Source organism: Barbatula barbatula (assembly GCF_947034865.1).
Source record: "Barbatula barbatula genome assembly, chromosome: 20".
Classification (NCBI taxonomy): domain Eukaryota; kingdom Metazoa; phylum Chordata; class Actinopteri; order Cypriniformes; family Nemacheilidae; genus Barbatula; species Barbatula barbatula.
Genome location: NC_136783.1, coordinates 6,788,319 through 6,805,353, shown reverse-complemented (window position 1 = coordinate 6,805,353; position 17,035 = coordinate 6,788,319). Strand labels below are relative to the sequence as shown.

The window sequence follows — 17,035 nt, the reverse complement described above, 5'->3', positions numbered from 1 at the left end:
CACAGCCACCCTCGGTAGAGATTTCCAACAGAACGCAGAATACATGTGTTTCGTGCGAGTGGAGCACAACCCATCATAAAGTAATGTGGGACTGACTATGAAGACAACCAGCCCATGTGCAAATGAACCAACAATATTATTCCAGCATGCCTGTGCTATGAAGAAACGGGGTTATTTGATGAATTTGCACCCGTATTAAAATAAGATATTTCATTTTAATACTATATGTGACATCAATGATTCCAACATGTATACGGTATATCGCATGCGCATAAAACCCGCTTGAGCAACATCACGCTCGTGCTAAATACAGAGACGATATAAACACAGTGAGAGATGTTCGCGGTCGTACCTGTGCGTCGGAGAGGAGCGGAGGCAGTGATGTGATCGCGGTGCGCTCGCGCTACTGTCGCTCGCAACGCTCTGCTCCTGCGGTTCCTCTGTGTTCCCAGTCTAAGCGCCGCTCTGACGTCACCGAACCTCCGCAACTCTGCGCCAATCGAATCAAAGAACTCGTTGACTCGCAGGTAACGGGGCGGGGCGAGAAATGCTGTTGTTTTTTCTCACTTTAGTGTTTGCTCAGGACTGTGTGCGGGGATTATTTTAGCAAACAGACATTGCGTGATATTTTTAAGTTGACTTGATCTTGGAAATTACGTAATGTTTATAAGCTTCGTAGTTGATGTGGCAAGGGAATGGTGTGTAAATAGTTAAGTGTTTAACTTGTGGCTGGTCCGTTCAAAACTAATTATGGGAAGGGGTTAGGTTGAAAATCTAAATTATTGTACATTTATTCAGTTTACAAATATATACATTGTTTTGCTATTAAATTATTTCAGAATTGTTTGCAATTTATATTTTTAGCACCTAATGTATTATTGCTCTTTTATGACATTTACATTTAGTCATTTAGCTGACGCATATCCAAAGCGACTTACAGATGAGGAAACATTGGAAGCAATTATAACAACATGTGCATAAGTGCATCAAAACTAGTCCATTAAAGCCTCGCACAGTATACAAAGCTAAGAATAATTCAATAGGTTAAAATCAATCAGCTACATGTTGACGGAAGAGATGCGTTTTTAGGCGTTTTTTAAAGATGGCAACCGAGTCTGCTGATCTTGTAGCAGCTGGTAGATCATTCCACCAATGTGGAACAGATCCAGTGAAGGTACGGGAGAGTGACTTATTTCCTTTTTGGGATGGTACCACTAGTCGTTGTTCCTTTGCAGACCGCAGTGATCTGGCATGAACATAGATCTGCATTAGCGAGTGGAGATACGATGGTGCAGATCCGGTGTTGGTCTTGTAGGCCAGGAGCATAGCTTTGAACTTTATGCGGGCGGCAACAGGGAGCCAGTGTAACCTGATGAAGAGCGGAGTAACATCCGCTCTCTTCGGTTCATTGAAGACCACTCTTGCCGCCGCATTCTGGTTCATCTGGAGAGGTTTGATTGTGTATGCAAGTCCAGCCAGAAGCGCATTGCAATAGTCCAGTTTGGACAAGAGCCTGGACTAGGACTTGCGTAGATTGCTCTGATAGGAAAGGTCTAATTTTCCTAATGCTGGAGAGGATGAATCTACAGGACCGGGTGGTGCTGGCAACGTGACATATCGATTATTGTTATGTTAGTCTTTGTTAGTCGCTTCGGATAAAAGCGTCTGCTAAATGACTAAATGTCAATTTGAGTTAAATGTCCTGCAGTAAAATAAATAATCTTCTATTTTAAGGTTTGTAATTGTGTGCTTTTAATACAATAAGGAGTTATAATTCATTATTAAATGAGCATGTTATGTTTATTATTTTAAACCAAGACGAAATACTCCCAAATCCAGATAATGTATATTAAATGTGTTTATAATATTCGTATTAAAGGGATACTTCATCCAAAACTGATCATTTGCTCACATTCGAGTTGTTCCAAATTTAAAACATTTCTTTATTCTGATGACATTTAGCAGACGCTTTTATCCAAAGCGATTTACAAAGCAATAAGCGATATGTCATAAAAGAGCAATGGTACGATAGGTGCTAATACAAAGTTACTGGTTCCAACAAACGCTAGACCACTTCCTGTTGAGAGAAGAGGGTTAGTGTAGCCTACTTTTTTCATTTCAAAGGTTGATGAACACAGAGAAGGATATTTGGATGAATGCTTGTAGCCAAAAAGGTCTTGGCCACCACATGACAATGGTAGTCAATAGTACCCCAGAACTGTTTGCCGTACATTCTTCAAAATGTCTTCTTTCGTGTTCAACAGACCAATAACGTAATTTTAATGGGAGTCAATACGTCAAGATCTGTTTGGTCATAAGCATTCTTCCAAACATCTGTTCATCAGAACAAAGAAATGTATCCAGATTTGGGTGAAGAACGCCGCCGGGTCGCTGAGCCTCTAGAGGGCGCTGTGCTTACAGCTCGACACATGAACCCGGAGCGCGCAGTGTTAACAGTGCTGTTAATGTCGGCGGTTGCCTGGTGACGACGAAGCTGTGTTCGCCTCCGTCTGTTTCCTGTGCAGTGTGTCACCCAGAACAAGTTTGAATCTGACAAATCTCCGTCTGTGCATTGAGGAGTACGCGCTTGCAAGTGTTTTTACATCTGTGCACGAGCCTGAAACGGATCGCTATGTGACACGGAGAGCTGAACGGAGAATTATGGAAAATTACTTATTCGTGAGAGTTGTGGGGAAGGGAAGCTATGGGGAGGTGAACCTGGTCAGACACAAATCAGACCGTAAACAGGTAAAGGATGAACGCTTCTGTACGGTATGTGCACACGTGTGCACGCTCATGCAAACTGGCCAAAGTGAACTGATGCATAATTTTTTGTCGTATAAGGAGTGCATGTGTGCAATCTAAGTTAATAATAAATCTTTATTTGTGTGATGATTGTTAAGTATGAATATTCATGTTTTAGGGAGAGCCTCGTTGGTCTTATATGTGGTGTGATGGAACTGCGTATATCAAGCTTGTAAAACCCAGTATGCATGAAATGTAGAAGTATGTCTGCAACATATATCATAGTTTAATGGCTGAATGTCATGTTATTATGTTATACTGTTATACAAATGTAATCTATTAAATAAGACGTTTATTACCTGGAATTTCATATTTGTAAACCTCTGAAGAGTACTACGAATATTATGAAAAACATACATATATGTTATCCCTTAATAATAATGAATAATAATGTTATACACTTGACTGAAATGTTGCTTAAATGTGTTTTATAGACAAAAAGTGTGCAAATATAAACTCATTATAAACTTTTATTTAAACAAAAAATATCTTTGAATGGATGACTTTGACAAAATAATGAAAAAGAGCAGCCAGTAAGAGCAAATATTATCTCCTTTAATATTCTTTAGGAAGCATTTTGAAACCCCAAATTTTCCGGGATGCTAAATTATAATTACAAAGCTTAGTGTTTTGTTCAGATTTGTTTTTGTTCCTCATAGTTGTGTTTGTGTTAATCTACAGCTTTGATGAGTTTACTATTTTTCTAAATAATAAAGTGATGAAGTGTTCAAAAACTTCTGACCTGTAGTGTATATATTTGTTTATTTTGCTCAATAATTAAATAAATATTATTAATAATTGATAATAATGTATGTTATAATAGTCATACTGTTTTAAATTCCAGATCATCTTCCTAAGTTTTCAGTATAATTCAATCAAATGAATGAATCTTATGCTTCGGTGTAAATAAAATATACGTATATCATATACTGTATTTAGTAAATCTCATATGGTTTTGACAGTTTGTGATCAAGAAGCTGAACCTGAGAACATCATCCAAGCGTGAACGAAGGGCTGCAGAGCAGGAAGCCCAGCTCCTCTCTCAGCTCAAACACCCCAACATTGTCACATACCGAGAATCATGGGAAGGCGAGGATTGTCAGCTCTACATCGTGATGGGTTTCTGTGAGGGAGGAGATCTGTACCACAGACTCAAACAGCAGAAGGGAGAACTGCTACCTGAGAGACAGGTGGTCGAGTGGTTTGTCCAGATTGCCATGGCACTTCAGGTAAACCATGCATCCGTCGTTCATGGCTATGTATGTGTTGTAGTCGGACACTTTTACAGTAGACTGCTTTTAAGTTTGAACTCAAGTTTACACGTACACAAAGTTGAAATCTTGTTAATTTCCTTTAATCTGTAGTATTTACATGAGAAGCACATCCTGCACAGAGACCTGAAAACACAAAATATCTTCTTGACCAAGACCAACATAATCAAAGTGGGTGATCTGGGCATCGCCCGTGTTTTGGAGAGCCAGAACGATATGGCCAGCACTCTGATCGGCACACCTTACTACATGAGTCCAGAGCTCTTCTCCAACAAACCATACAACTACAAGGTACAACATGGACACAAGTTACAATCACAGTTAGTGACAGTTTACTAAAGGTGTAGTAGACTTTAGGAACCTTAAAGGGACAGTTCACCCAAAACTAAAAATTCGGGCATCATTTAGTCACCCTCAAGTTGTTTCTAATCTGTTCCGGTGAACACAGAGAAAGATATTTTGAAGTGTGTCAGTGTCAGTGACCAAACAGTTCTTGTCAACCATTGAATACCATAGTAGGAAAAATGACAATGGGAGTCAATTGTGCCCCAGAACTGTTTGCTGTCCTACATTCTTCAAAATATCTTCTTTTGTCTTCAACAGAAGAAAGACATTTATAAAGCACATTTTCCTACTTTGGTAGTCAATGGTGGCCAAGAACTGTTTGGTTAAAATCATCAAATATCTTTCTTTTGTGTTCATCAGAATAAAGACATTTATACAGATTTGGAACAACTTGATTAAATGATGGCAGAATTTTGGGTTTGACTGTTCCTTTAAATTCTTTGGTTCTAGGGGCTGTTAGATAAATTGAATGTAAAGAAACTATACATATTAGCATTTTGTCAAAGCAGATGTACAAGAACCAAAGAAAAACGCATGTTGGACAGACATAGAATAAATTAAAATAAAAAAGATATAAGCTAAAAAGTCATATGATATTGAGAATTGTAGCAATGTGGTGTTAACGTGTGAAATATATATAAAGTGAATGGGATTATTCAGGATTTTTACTGTGATCATTTCTGTATGATGAAAAGTCCAATGTGTTTATATTTGCAGTCAGACGTGTGGGCATTGGGCTGTTGTGTGTATGAGATGGCCACTCTTAAACACGCCTTCAATGCAAAGGACATGAACTCACTAGTGTATCGGATCGTAGAAGGAAAGGTACTGGATCATATTTATCAGCCTTTTCATTGAACATATACATCATATACATTTGCAGTCATCACATCTAACAAGATTTATTAATTTATATAGTGCTATGTATGTCTGTTTGCATTTGAAGACTTCAGATTCAAAAGCCTCTAAGTGCTGGCACTTGGCAGTTGCTTTAATCCATGCAAAGCATTTAACAATTTAGTCAAGGTGTACATTCATCTGTATGTTACCATCTGTATGTGCTCATCATGCAATGCTGTGAGCTCAAGTGTGTTTATGTTTTTATAAATGGTCAGTTACCGCAGATGCCAAGTAAGTATGACCCACAGCTTGGCGAGCTGATCAAGCGCATGCTGTGCAAGAAACCAGAAGACAGACCGGATGTCAAACACATCCTGAGACAGCCGTACATCAAACATCAGATCTCCATGTTTCTGGAGGCCACAAAAGAGTACGTGCATTCATAACGTGCCTGCATGTGTATGTGTCCTAAAGATTTCCAAAAAAGCGGCGCATTAAAAAATGATTTGTTTACAAAGATCCTTTTAATGATCTGACAGGAAAACCGGCAAATCACGGAAGAATGCGGTAAACAGCAAAGCGAACAGCGCCGCGCCGGGTTCAAATTTGTCGTCCAAACCACACCATGAGCTTCAGCCACAATGTCTTAACTCTGAGTCAAAAAAATGTGGAAGTGAGGTAAGATGATACAGAAAATTATATTGAAATCCTAAAAAGAAACTTTCCAGAAAATGGATCTGTTTTGTTGTTCATATTTTACAGATTAAAGAAAACCACTTGAACCGACAAAATGGCGCAATAGAAAATGCACCTTCTAACACACACTTGCCCCCCAAATCTCCCAGTCGGGACGTTCTTAACTCAACAGGTCAATCTATAGCAACCATAAGTAACATAGACATTGAAGTCCAGGAGCAGAAGCACAAAAAAGCCAAACCACTTCAGCCAAAATCCTGCAGCCATCACGCCAGCAAGCCACCATCAATAAACAAGAGGAGAGTGGAGAAAGAAGATCCCCATCCTCAGACACACCCTCCAAAACAGGTGTTGGGTGTCGAAAGAGCGGAGGAGAAGACGACAGCGAACGGATTGATATCACAAAGCTCCAGCACACCCAAGCCTGCAGACCGAGCCAATAGTCTGACGGAGAATAAGACTCCTGATGTTAGCATGGACCTCAAGGAGGACACGATGAAACTACTGCAGGAGGCAGCCACGCAGAACATACCTCACCATGAGATCAAAGCTGAGAGCCGGAGAGGTTCAACAGCGGCTGGCGATCATTACAGCATGTGTGTTGTAAGGGACGTTCCTGTTGGAAGTTCAACGGAGGAGAGTGAGGTAACTGTGAAGGAACCAGTCAGGGCTTCTGGTCGGTTGCCTAAAAAAAGACTAATAAAAACAAATGCTGTCATCATTTATTCACCTTGTTAATCGAAACCTGTATGTGACTCTTTCCTCTGTGGAGCACACAAGAAGATATTTTGAGAAATGTATCAGTGGTTTTGTGTCCATTCAATGGAAGTCAATGGGGTTTGGTGTTGTTTAGTGACCAACACTCTTCTTTTGTGTTCTGCAGAAGAAAGTTATGCAGGTTTGGAATGACATGAGGGTGATTAAATGATGAAATTATTTGAATTATAAATATATATAGGCCTTATAATTTCATTGTTAAAATGTGTGTAGAATGGTTGGTAAATAAGACCCAAAGTGTTTCATGTCTTGCAGGGAAGTCTGGACTCCACTGAGAAACTTCTCAAATCTGTTCCTGTCATCTTGATGGTAAAAGACGTATTATCACTTCAAATAAATGATTCAAAGCATATTACTTGAGCTATGAACACATTGTTTTTTAAAAACATTTAGGATCCGTCCAATTCAGAGCCCACTGCATCTGTCCCAGATCAAAGCAAACCGGTTCTACAGAACTTGTCCTCCGAGCCGTCTGTTTCACGTCAGCGCAGACAGAAGAGAATCAAGACCCTTGATGAGAACAATGTGAGTGATGTGGACAATGGAATTTATTTCCATTTATTTGTTCACTGTATTTTACAATGTCAGTTCTGGTCCTTGATTCTGATTCGTTGAGCCGAATTCCAAGCCGTTATAAAACACCCCGCTTCATAACTGCTAAACGCATTTAATAGCCTAAATATCACTATTATTTTCTTTATTTTATATGTAATCACATACAGTATATAGCTGCCAAAGACTGAACATGAAGCAGAAGTTATTCACCTATTGCTGGTATCATTCCTATGATCTTTAACTTCAGGTAAGAGCAGTGCCCAGACCTCTGCCACATCTTCCTGAAGACAGATCATCAGGTAACAGTCAACAGAACAGGAAAACAGATAAATCCAAACCTACTGGTCCCTCATCTTCCGCCAATAACCCCCCAGAAGAACAGGTGACATGACCGAGACTGTAAAGAATATAGACAGATTTGATTTGATCACTGTGTTTGTACTGTGTTGTGTCAGGAAAGCTTGTGTCATGTGTCAGATTTAACAAACTACAACAGATTCCACTTTGCTTCCAGAATCGTCCACTGTCTGCCAGGGAGAGGAGAAGACTGAAGCAGTTGCAAGAGAACTCAAGACAGCAAGGTTGGGAGAGCGATGTGATATTTTCTCAGACATTCATTATAACAAATGTTTTTTATATATTGACCTAAAAATATGACATTTATATGTAATCAAGAACAACAGTATGATACTAAAACAAGATCTGAGTCCACTTTTCAAAATTCAGGGACAGCGAATGTAGAGAGAATTAGTTCTGCTCCGCTTTTGTTTTAAATGATCCTTAAGATTTGTTTTGATGGATCAAAGCAGGACGTTTCTGCATGTGTCTATTAGAATGCATGAGGGGTCTGAGAGCGGTTCTCAGTGATCAAAGCACAATGGTGCAGCATACATGAATTCAGATGACAAATGTTGTACGGTCTCGTTGTATATGATTCCTCTCTCCTTTGAAGCAGCGTCTAATGTCCCCTCATTAGACTTAAAGCAGACAGACCAGCCAGACTGCCCGAGACCTACAGGTACCAGCACATCCAGGGAAACACAAAAGGTACGGACAACACATTCTCTTTATAGCTGCAGTATATATTTAATAAGTGTTTGAAACAGCTTTATAATGCAAAACATTGTAACAAAGCAAACGTATTTCTGTGTATCAGGAGAGGAAGAGCTTATGTAGACAGTCTGATGAAGATGATTGTAGCTCTTCTACCAGCTCCACCGAGCGCTCTGAAGGAGACTACAGAGAACGGTAACACCGATGTATAATTTATACACATATACAAGAACATCCCAATAACTTTGTAAAAAAGGACTGATACGGACCTAGTGGTTGTGTTCATGGAACTTGCATCACTTACTTATTGTTTATTTCAGAAAACGCGACACCAGCGAGATGCAAGACTTAGTTCAAATGATGACAGAGACATTACACATGGATTCAAGAGATTTGTCATTAGAGACAGATGAGCCAAGATGCCACTCTACTCCGGTGCCTGAGTTCAGACTGAACAGGAAGTACAGGGACACCCTGATGCTTCATGGGAAAGCCAAAGACGAACGTGGACATTTCCAGATCAGTGACGTTCCGTTAGGTAACAATTCAACTATTTAGTTTTGAGCTGACAACTATGCAGGAACATTTTAGTAACTTATCTAATTGCATAATAAATAAAACGGCTTTATTAGGCTAGTGATATGACATCTCATATGGGCACATGATTGCATAATTATTTTATCAATAACTATTGATTTCTTGGAAATAGATATGAGGGAAAATTGTGCACATTTAAGTCATTTAATTTTTGGAGTGTGGTTCGTTTACTAAAAGAATGTCACCCCAAATGCTCAAATTTTGTTTTTTAGATGACAGCACTGGTCCAGCAAAGGTCAGGAGAATGATCGAGCATCTGCGTACAGAAGTGATGAAAGGTCTCGGGGTAAAGCTGTTGGACAGAGTTCTCGATATAATGCAGGAAGAAGATGAGGACAAGAGAGAGGTAAGACAGGCAACGTCTGTATGGTAGTATAGTTTCAAAATTTTTGTTCCAGGTATCATTGAGCATTTTCCTTTGCAACTTACATCTCTTGTAACCTTGATAGTGGAAGTTTTCACGTGTATCGTGATTTATTTTGTCTTGTAATATGATTCTTTATGCTGTCTTTTTATTCAGCGTCTACTGCAACAGCAAATGGGAGAAGAGAAATACAAGCTGTATGCTGTAAAAGTGCGACAGCTGAAGTTTTTTGAGGATGTCACTTTTAAAGACTGAGATGCTGAGGAATCTTCTGAAATCTTTGATATGGCATTACTGCTGACTTTTCATGCTCTTACCAAGAAAAACACTATTCACTGAAGCCAATATCAACAATCACTATTTGTAACAGACTTGAACACTAGTTATGCCAGAAAGCTGATGTTATTATGCACCTTTCAAGTTCGGAAAAATACACTTTGTATCTGTTAGTAAAGTGAATTTATGCTGTGTAGATAGCAAACCTGATCTTAATTGCAAAACAGACTGAAAATAGTTGAATCGTTTTTTTATATATTGTTTTCTGTATATTTATATTATGAATAATGTGAATCAATAAGTAATGATTTATATAATAAATACAATTTTGAGGTATTGTAGTGTACTGTTCTTTTGCACCATCACAGCTTGAGTCAAACAAATAAGCACCACAAACAAATGTACCAAACACAGAGCAGACAAATTTATTACATGTTCAAGCAGTAAATAGAATTTTTTTTATGGATTTTGATATAGATATTGTATATTTCTGATGTATATCCATAAGGGTTGGCTGTGCCAATGCATGCAAATCACTTGTGTTTCTTTTTCTTGAGGTTCTCCTGAGGTTTTTCACGACTCTCTCCCGATGTCTCAGGAAGGGGGGGCTGCCAGGTGAGGGGATTTTTCCTGTACACTGGCCAGGGAGGAAGTGTGAGCTGAGGAAACATAAAGCCACAATATAAGTGACCATTTTAGAGAAATATCAATGTTGCTAAATTGCATCAAGCAGACATACCACACAGGATAATGCAAATCCGGCTAACATTATGTAGACGGTCCAGCCAAACTGCTGAATGAATAAGCCATAGATGAAGCCGATGACCTGCAGGGTGAACAGAGGGGGCATGTCAGGAGACTCCTAATGTTTTGATGGCTGTGATGGTGAAGGTGTTGCTGTCATTACTTACCGCTGACACCAGAATTACTCCTTGGAAAATTTGCTCTGCAAGTTTCTGCCCTTTGTAGTCCTACAAATAAGCAGATACACTTTCATAAATTCGCTCACTAAAAAAAGGCATCGACTTCTGTAATGTAACCATCTGTCGAGAACATATTTGATGCAAAAGCACTAAGTCGTATAGCTACGACTCCAACACGGGGGGAAACAAACCGATGTGTATTTGTGCAGGTGTATTGCTAATGCGTTAGCTGCTAACATATGCACCCCCCAAAACTATTAAACTCGCAGTATAATCACATTCATGCAGATTTGAGCCATTTATCCGAATCGTAAATCTTACCATATGAGTCGGGATGGAATTAAACATAGAAAGCATTGTGAAGTCGTACAGTAAATCCGCTAGATGCTTCTTTTCAATGGAGACCGGTGATTTCCTGTTTGAAATGTGTACGTAGAGTTCCTCAGGACCCTTCACAATACGCTTCAAAAGGCTTGAAATGCGCAGATCAGCTAACTATATAAAACGCAAATTCTCCTGGAATTTTCTTTAATGTGTTTTAACGCGATATATTTTTGAACAGAATTTCAATTGAACAAAAATAGAAAAGATATTATTTTATATCAGGCAGTAATCTAAACGCCATCTTCGTGCCATTTATGGTCATGGGCGTGTTAACAGACGTCTGATGGCTAGATCTGCAGCTCAATTGAATAGACGCGGCACGCGTGCGTCAAGCTGCTGTGCTCTATGCATATAGTGTATAGATCAGTGAAAGCTCGCTGTCCTGTCTCACACACTGAAGGTATCAGGACTTGGTGTTGAGTTGGCGTTCTGGAAGAGGAGCTAACGGGAATCAAAACGTTATAACGGATAAGGTTTACAAACCTGGAATTGTACGCATTGTCGTTTAACATCTTTGTTCTCTATGTATCTTATATGCGTTTTCCCTTTAGAAGTTGTTTGAACAACAAAATTGATTTGTGCATGTAAGTTAAATACACATTTGATATTTTTCCTGCACTTTACAAACGCTGCTCGTGTTGTTTTCTTGTTCCTGTCTAGGACTGTGACTGACCAAGTGCCATGACCTTACGGAGAGGTGAACATACACATAATTTAATAAATAAGAGCGATATTAAAAACACAAAACTAATATTGCACTTGTCTCATCTACTCTAGTGAACGTGGTCATACTCGTGCTGCTCGCGGTCGCTTTTATAATCGTTGTGCATCGCAATCTGCTAAATCTGAACGATTTCCTGAAACAGGAGAATCCAGGTACAAGCCTGTTCGTGTGAATACGCTTTTAAAAGGGTTTAGTTACGATCCGTTATTTCTGCGTTTGTTTACAGATACAGTGGCAGGAATGCTGCTTCCGTTTGAGACAGATTTTCTATCCAATCAGGAGACCAGGAGGTCAGGAGAGGAGATCCCGGTGGTCATCACCGCTCCGGAGGACAGACTGGGTGCTGCTGTCACCGCCATGAACAGCATCTACCAAAACACCAAAGCCAATGTGCTTTTCAACATTGTGACCCTAAATGAGTCTGTTGTTCATCTTAGGTAGCTTACACATGAATGGCTCAAATTAGCTAAATTAATTTGTCTTAAAAGTTTTTACAGTTGCTTATGATTCATTTGTGTTGCATACTTTATATGCTTTCCGCAATGCTGTATAAAACGATATTCATTTTGTAATCTAAGTTAGAAATTCATTGTAGATCTTGTTCGTTTTGTTGAAATTCATATGAAAATATCTATTGAGGTGTAATGTTAAATGTTTGGTAAAAGTACATTTGTCATTCAAGTTAATGTAAGTGAATTTACAGTGAATGCGATGTTGCCAATAAAATGAGTCATCCATTCCTCTTTTGAAGTAACTTACCCAATGTACTGAATACTTATGATCATTTCTTGATTTGTTATGAATAATCATCAAATCTGTTTCCTGTTTCAGAACGTGGTTGAGTAAGACTGATATAAAACATACAATTATCGTGTTCGATCCAAAGATCCTTGCGGGAAAGGTTTCTTATGACCCTCAGAAGGGGGATGCGGTGAAACCGGTAATGATGCATTTTTCTGTGCATATTGCATTAACACTGCCTTAGTTTGTGAATGCTTTATTGTGATCATGTTTTTGTGTTTGCGATGATGTGTTTTTAGTTGAACTTTGCCAAATTCTACATGCCAATGTTCTTGCCTGATGCGGAGAGGGCAATATACCTGGATGATGATGTAATTGTACAAGGTAAAGTGCAGAGATTTGTGATTACTTCAACATATAAAAAACATAAACCAAAGCAAATGTGTCAAATTATTGGAAAATAAATCATCCGTGGGTTTTGTTTGCAAATTTGGGTGTATAATATGTACTTTTTGTCTATGCTCAGGGGATATTCAGGAGCTCTTTGACACCAGTCTGAAGCCGGGATACGCCGCAGCTTTCTCTGAAGATTGTGATTCTACGTCATCCAAGACCCTCATCCGAGGAGCTGGAAATCAGGTGCGTTTATTCTACATCTGGTTTAACTTCAGTCAAGTTAACAAGAATAGCACATCTTAACATATACACAATAACATGCATGTCTTGCCTATACTTTACCTTCTACAGAACAGCTATATTGGCTTTCTAGACTTCAAAAAAGAGGCGATCAAGAAGCTTGGAATGAGAACGAGCACCTGCTCCTTCAATCCTGGAGTCATTTTGGCCAATTTAACCGAGTGGAAACAGCAAAATATCACCAGTCAGCTGGAGTTCTGGATGGAGCGCAATGTCAAGTTAGTTTTGTGATTACTAGTTTTAATACTTAGACTTACTAGCCGCAAAATCTCATGAATAGATTTTGTTGCAGTTGCTAATATCAGTTAAAATCCTCTTTATTCCTCATGGCTGTTAATGGCCCTGTGGTTGCTTTCTGTCCTCTAGGGAAGACCTTTACAGCAAGACTCTTGCAGACAGCATATCAACCCCGCCTTTGCTTATTGTCTTCTACAAGCATCACTCCAGCATCGATCCCATGTGGCACGTCCGACACCTTGGTAAACAAGTTATCGATGCTCTGGTCTTCACAGGAGCAATGGCTGTGAATGTTTTTAATCCGATCATTTGAATCTATCGTTTTGAAGGGGCAACCGGAGCAGGGAAACGGTACTCTCTTCAGTTTGTAAAAGCGGCCAAACTTCTCCATTGGAATGGACATTATAAACCGTGGGGCAGGACCTCGACTTTCTCTGACATCTGGGACAGGTGGTACATTCCGGATCCAACAGGTAAATTCCATCCAATCCGGAGACACACGGAGGATTAATGAACTCAGATTCGACGGTCATTAAAAACTCTTGCCATGCCAGCTTACCCAACGGTTTTGGAGACTGAGATTTGTATTTGATGGACATGTCTTGATGCAAACCATGGTGCCCTTTTTAAGTGTTTGGAGTCATGATCAAAGCTAATAATTCCCACATGACTGGGTCCAACATTCAACAGTAATGCACTACCTCAGCATTTCTCATCTTGCAACAACACACACTAATAGTTTTGTCTGTCACATTCACATTTTGTCATGATTGAAAGTTTCACATTCAATTTGATCTAAACCTTCATACATCTTGATCAAGAGAAACTACTTTTGTTACATGTTTAGGTTTGTTTACATTTCTACGAGTGCATGCATCTCTTTATAATTATCAGCTCTGTAGTGTATCCTCAGTGTTGTCCTCTAGATGCTCAGGAGAAACTGTGCCAAATTTTATATGATAGAATATGTTCAATCAGAAACTTTAATAAAATTGAATGTAAGTTTTATATGCAATGGTACAGTATGAACTCTTTATTTGTCAAACAAATCTTCAACATTTAATTACATTGAAAAAACATCTAGGTGGGATATTACAGAAATACACATCCCACAATAAACAGTCCAACAAAGTGATGCTGCTGAATCTTAGTTGACTTATCTGTCACACAGAGGTGCCATTTTACACGAAATCTGTACAGAAATCATATGCATCATCAGTGTTGCTCTGTTGCATTGACGTTAAGTCAGTGTTGATGGGCACAAACTTCACTCTTTTTTTAGCTGGTGTGCCTACAGAAGAGGTGAAAAAAGATAAGATTTACAATAGAAGATGGTTAGGAATGAGAAAGCATAGGAGTTCACAAAACAACAGACCTTTTCTCTTCTTTGTCGATTCCTGGATCTGTGTCACGGAAGTTGCAACTGGGGTTTCAGCCTCAGGCTAAAAAAACAAAGTGTGTCAATCAATATCCCAGCATTTCTCACACTACATTATAAAACATAACAGAAATGTTCTAGGTTGAAAACACACTGACATGTATGGACATCATACTGTTGATTACTACAAAAAATCATATTGGAGTAATGTTTCTTCCGTTGTAACTGGATAACTGTCAATGTCTTTGATAGTTTGTGAATGGTATCAGAGACGTTTTACAAAGACTTGACATAGTACATTAACATAGCAGACCCCCTCCATTCTCATGGTCTTCGATAACAGAAATCTCTCCAGAGATAATAAATATAAAATACCTTCTCTGAGTTGCTGATCGTGTCAATGTCTTCCACTTCTGTCGTTACCGAAGTCTTCTTCCTCGTCTCTGTAGTACCAACATTCAGCACACCAATGGTCGGGCCCTTTGAGTTAAAACTGATACTGCTGGCTAAATTGGGGAACCGCACACCTAGGAACATATACATTTTGTTTTAAAAAAATAAACAACACAAGAGCAGGGACCATGCAAATCAGGTATTTAAGGATGATATTGACATTAAATTTTCAACATGAGGGCAACAAGCTTGAGTCGTGTAGCGTGAGAGGATCTTGAGAAGATCGTATTAGAGACGTACGTTTGATAACATCCTCATTGCCCTTCTTCACTTTGGTCATATCCAGACCTGACCGCAAGTCATTGACTATACCATCAGAGAGGTAAGAGGGGAGATCCTGTCGCTCTGGAACTCTGCAGTGGTAACTCAGTTTAGCCCTGTAAGGACATCACACACACATCAGGAATGATATTTCAACATCACAGCTTATATGTTATGATGAATATTACATGACACAAACCCTGTCCAGTCATTGAGGAACGTGGTTGCTGCCAGCTCTGTGTTCGGTATGCCACCTTTCTGCAGAAATCCTCGCTTTTGGGCAAATGTGGTAAGGAACTCCAATGAGTTTCTGTAGTTTGGGACATTATACTGTAGCATTACCTGAAAGAGAGACAAAAAGGTTTGAAAGAAAAGTTAAATTTAAATTCAAGTTGTCTATGCAGTTTCTTTCGTTCGTAGATCATGAAAGATGATCTTTTGAAGATTGTATGGAAATGTGTCTGGTTCACATATGATTTATTTTTAAATGTGACATGAATTAAAAAATGTATCCTCACATGCTGCGGATCGCACTGTTTGAGTAAAGTGTTGACTGCCTCCAGCGCACTCTTCTCATTTTCCTCCACTTCCAGACTCCTCAAAGCCATCACATCTCCCGGGTTACCAGGAGCCGCAACTATCCCCGGGCTGTCAATCATCTTCACTTTCTTAGTAATATGCACCTCTTGCATACATCTGTGCAGAAGAAAACTGGAATTTAGGGGTGGTGTCTCGGTGCCTTCATAGTACATGAGGTTGAAATGCATTGTGGGGTCTGAAGCTCAGTGTTGGACTGAACACATCAAATTGTGGTCAGATCGAAACATTTCATCATGCTTCAGAAAAGCTATACCTGGTCAAACCCCTCTGTACACCAGCGTGACATGCTCTGATGTCCTTTAAACTGTTGATGACACTGCTCTTTCCTACATTAGGAAACCCTGGGGAGACAGAAAAATATGTTTTGTCAAGAAATGCACAAGATCATAGCGAACAGAGTCGGATTTGGATTATTTTCTCAGCAATGATTAGATACGAGACTCATAATTTAAGACACACAAGATCACTAGTCCATTCAGGTTGAATCAAATCTTACCAACAACACCGACTTTGAGCATTTTCTCGTCGTCTTTCGTGTTAGCAATGTCACTGAGTGTTTGTAGAAGAGAATCGCCTCCAAAACATGTAGCTGCTCGACTATGATCCAAAACATTTAATCTCTGTTTTTTCTGTAGCTGTAAAACAGAAAATGACATAATACAATCAAAACATTGATCTTGAAATTGAAGCATAGAACTGAGAATTGGAAAGGAATGACATCTTTAAAATATTATCAATTATACCATAAATGTTGTTTCTAAAGTTAAAATTGCACCAAAATCACAGGCTGTTCTAGCTACACTCTTAAAAAAAAGGTGCTTAAAGGGTTCTTCAAAGCGATGCCATAGAAAAACCATTTTTGGTTTTCCACAAAGAACCATTTAGTCAACAGTTATTTAATGGACCATCTCTTTCTTACCCTTTCATTATCTGGGGAAGCTTTTACGCCACAAATAACCTTTGGTGAAACAGAAAGATTCTTTGGGTGTTGAAGGTTCTTTATGGAACCATTTATACAAAAAAAGGTTCTTCTATGGCATCAAAGAACCCTTTGAAGCG

The 17,035-nt window shown here is 39.1% G+C and overlaps 5 protein-coding genes across 7 annotated transcripts in view; 2 read left to right on the top strand and 3 right to left on the bottom strand.

Moving 5' to 3' along the window:
• Window positions 1-466, bottom strand: part of camk1b (calcium/calmodulin-dependent protein kinase Ib) — a 36,491-nt gene extending 36,025 nt beyond the window's left edge. For both annotated transcript variants that reach the window (XR_013788077.1, XM_079482830.1), the window contains exon 1: window positions 353-466. The gene's annotated coding sequence lies outside the window, so the exon portion shown is untranslated. The remainder of the gene's footprint in view (window positions 1-352) is intronic.
• Window positions 467-2,473: 2,007 nt separating this feature from the next.
• nek4 (NIMA-related kinase 4) lies at window positions 2,474-9,914 on the top strand. Of its 2 annotated transcripts, none has more exons than XM_079483635.1 (16): window positions 2,474-2,748; window positions 3,768-4,034; window positions 4,170-4,367; window positions 5,139-5,246; window positions 5,537-5,691; window positions 5,801-5,939; window positions 6,024-6,602; window positions 6,990-7,043; window positions 7,128-7,259; window positions 7,537-7,671; window positions 7,804-7,870; window positions 8,245-8,336; window positions 8,446-8,537; window positions 8,663-8,880; window positions 9,152-9,285; window positions 9,460-9,914. In XM_079483635.1, the coding sequence occupies exons 1-16, from the start codon at window positions 2,662-2,664 to the stop codon at window positions 9,556-9,558; spliced, it is 2,556 nt and encodes an 851-aa protein (XP_079339761.1). In that variant the 5' UTR covers window positions 2,474-2,661; the 3' UTR covers window positions 9,559-9,914. The 2 variants fall into 2 exon arrangements, with proteins under 2 accessions (XP_079339761.1, XP_079339760.1); XM_079483634.1 differs by having other exon boundaries at window positions 8,242-8,336; window positions 9,460-9,597.
• On the bottom strand, window positions 9,710-11,983 carry spcs1 (signal peptidase complex subunit 1). Its single transcript, XM_079483638.1, has 4 exons — window positions 10,824-11,983; window positions 10,491-10,550; window positions 10,319-10,405; window positions 9,710-10,238 (listed from the first exon to the last, which is right to left on the bottom strand). The coding sequence occupies exons 1-4, from the start codon at window positions 10,857-10,859 to the stop codon at window positions 10,113-10,115; spliced, it is 309 nt and encodes a 102-aa protein (XP_079339764.1). The 5' UTR covers window positions 10,860-11,983; the 3' UTR covers window positions 9,710-10,112.
• Window positions 11,168-14,463, top strand: glt8d1 (glycosyltransferase 8 domain containing 1). Its single transcript, XM_079483637.1, has 10 exons — window positions 11,168-11,377; window positions 11,547-11,583; window positions 11,664-11,762; window positions 11,837-12,047; window positions 12,442-12,550; window positions 12,651-12,735; window positions 12,878-12,990; window positions 13,099-13,265; window positions 13,414-13,526; window positions 13,614-14,463. Exons 2-10 carry the CDS (start codon window positions 11,568-11,570, stop codon window positions 13,793-13,795), a joined length of 1,095 nt encoding a protein of 364 aa, XP_079339763.1. The 5' UTR covers window positions 11,168-11,377; window positions 11,547-11,567; the 3' UTR covers window positions 13,796-14,463.
• gnl3 (G protein nucleolar 3) overlaps window positions 14,292-17,035 on the bottom strand; it is a 5,092-nt gene continuing 2,348 nt past the window's right edge. The window contains exons 8-15 of the mRNA XM_079483636.1: window positions 16,473-16,611; window positions 16,230-16,317; window positions 15,895-16,072; window positions 15,576-15,718; window positions 15,356-15,492; window positions 15,038-15,189; window positions 14,660-14,726; window positions 14,292-14,575 (exon numbers count right to left, since the gene is read on the bottom strand). Of these exons, the coding sequence (XP_079339762.1) occupies window positions 14,466-14,575; window positions 14,660-14,726; window positions 15,038-15,189; window positions 15,356-15,492; window positions 15,576-15,718; window positions 15,895-16,072; window positions 16,230-16,317; window positions 16,473-16,611 (1,014 nt within the window). The 3' untranslated portion in view covers window positions 14,292-14,465. The remainder of the gene's footprint in view (window positions 14,576-14,659; window positions 14,727-15,037; window positions 15,190-15,355; window positions 15,493-15,575; window positions 15,719-15,894; window positions 16,073-16,229; window positions 16,318-16,472; window positions 16,612-17,035) is intronic.

Coding starts and splice junctions, on each gene's coding strand:
- spcs1 (XM_079483638.1), bottom strand. CDS start 10,859: ATGCTTTCTATGTTTAATTCCATCCCGACTCATATG. Junction 10,551..10,823: donor ATTCCATCCCGACTCATATG/GTAAGATTTACG, acceptor GCTTATTTGTAG/GACTACAAAGGGCAGAAACT. Junction 10,406..10,490: donor GAGTAATTCTGGTGTCAGCG/GTAAGTAATGAC, acceptor TTCACCCTGCAG/GTCATCGGCTTCATCTATGG.
- glt8d1 (XM_079483637.1), top strand. Junction 13,266..13,413: donor TGGATGGAGCGCAATGTCAA/GTTAGTTTTGTG, acceptor TCTGTCCTCTAG/GGAAGACCTTTACAGCAAGA. Junction 13,527..13,613: donor GTGGCACGTCCGACACCTTG/GTAAACAAGTTA, acceptor ATCGTTTTGAAG/GGGCAACCGGAGCAGGGAAA.
- nek4 (XM_079483634.1), top strand. CDS start 2,662: ATGGAAAATTACTTATTCGTGAGAGTTGTGGGGAAGGGAAGCTATGGG. Junction 6,603..6,989: donor GTTCAACGGAGGAGAGTGAG/GTAACTGTGAAG, acceptor CATGTCTTGCAG/GGAAGTCTGGACTCCACTGA. Junction 9,286..9,459: donor AAGATGAGGACAAGAGAGAG/GTAAGACAGGCA, acceptor CTTTTTATTCAG/CGTCTACTGCAACAGCAAAT.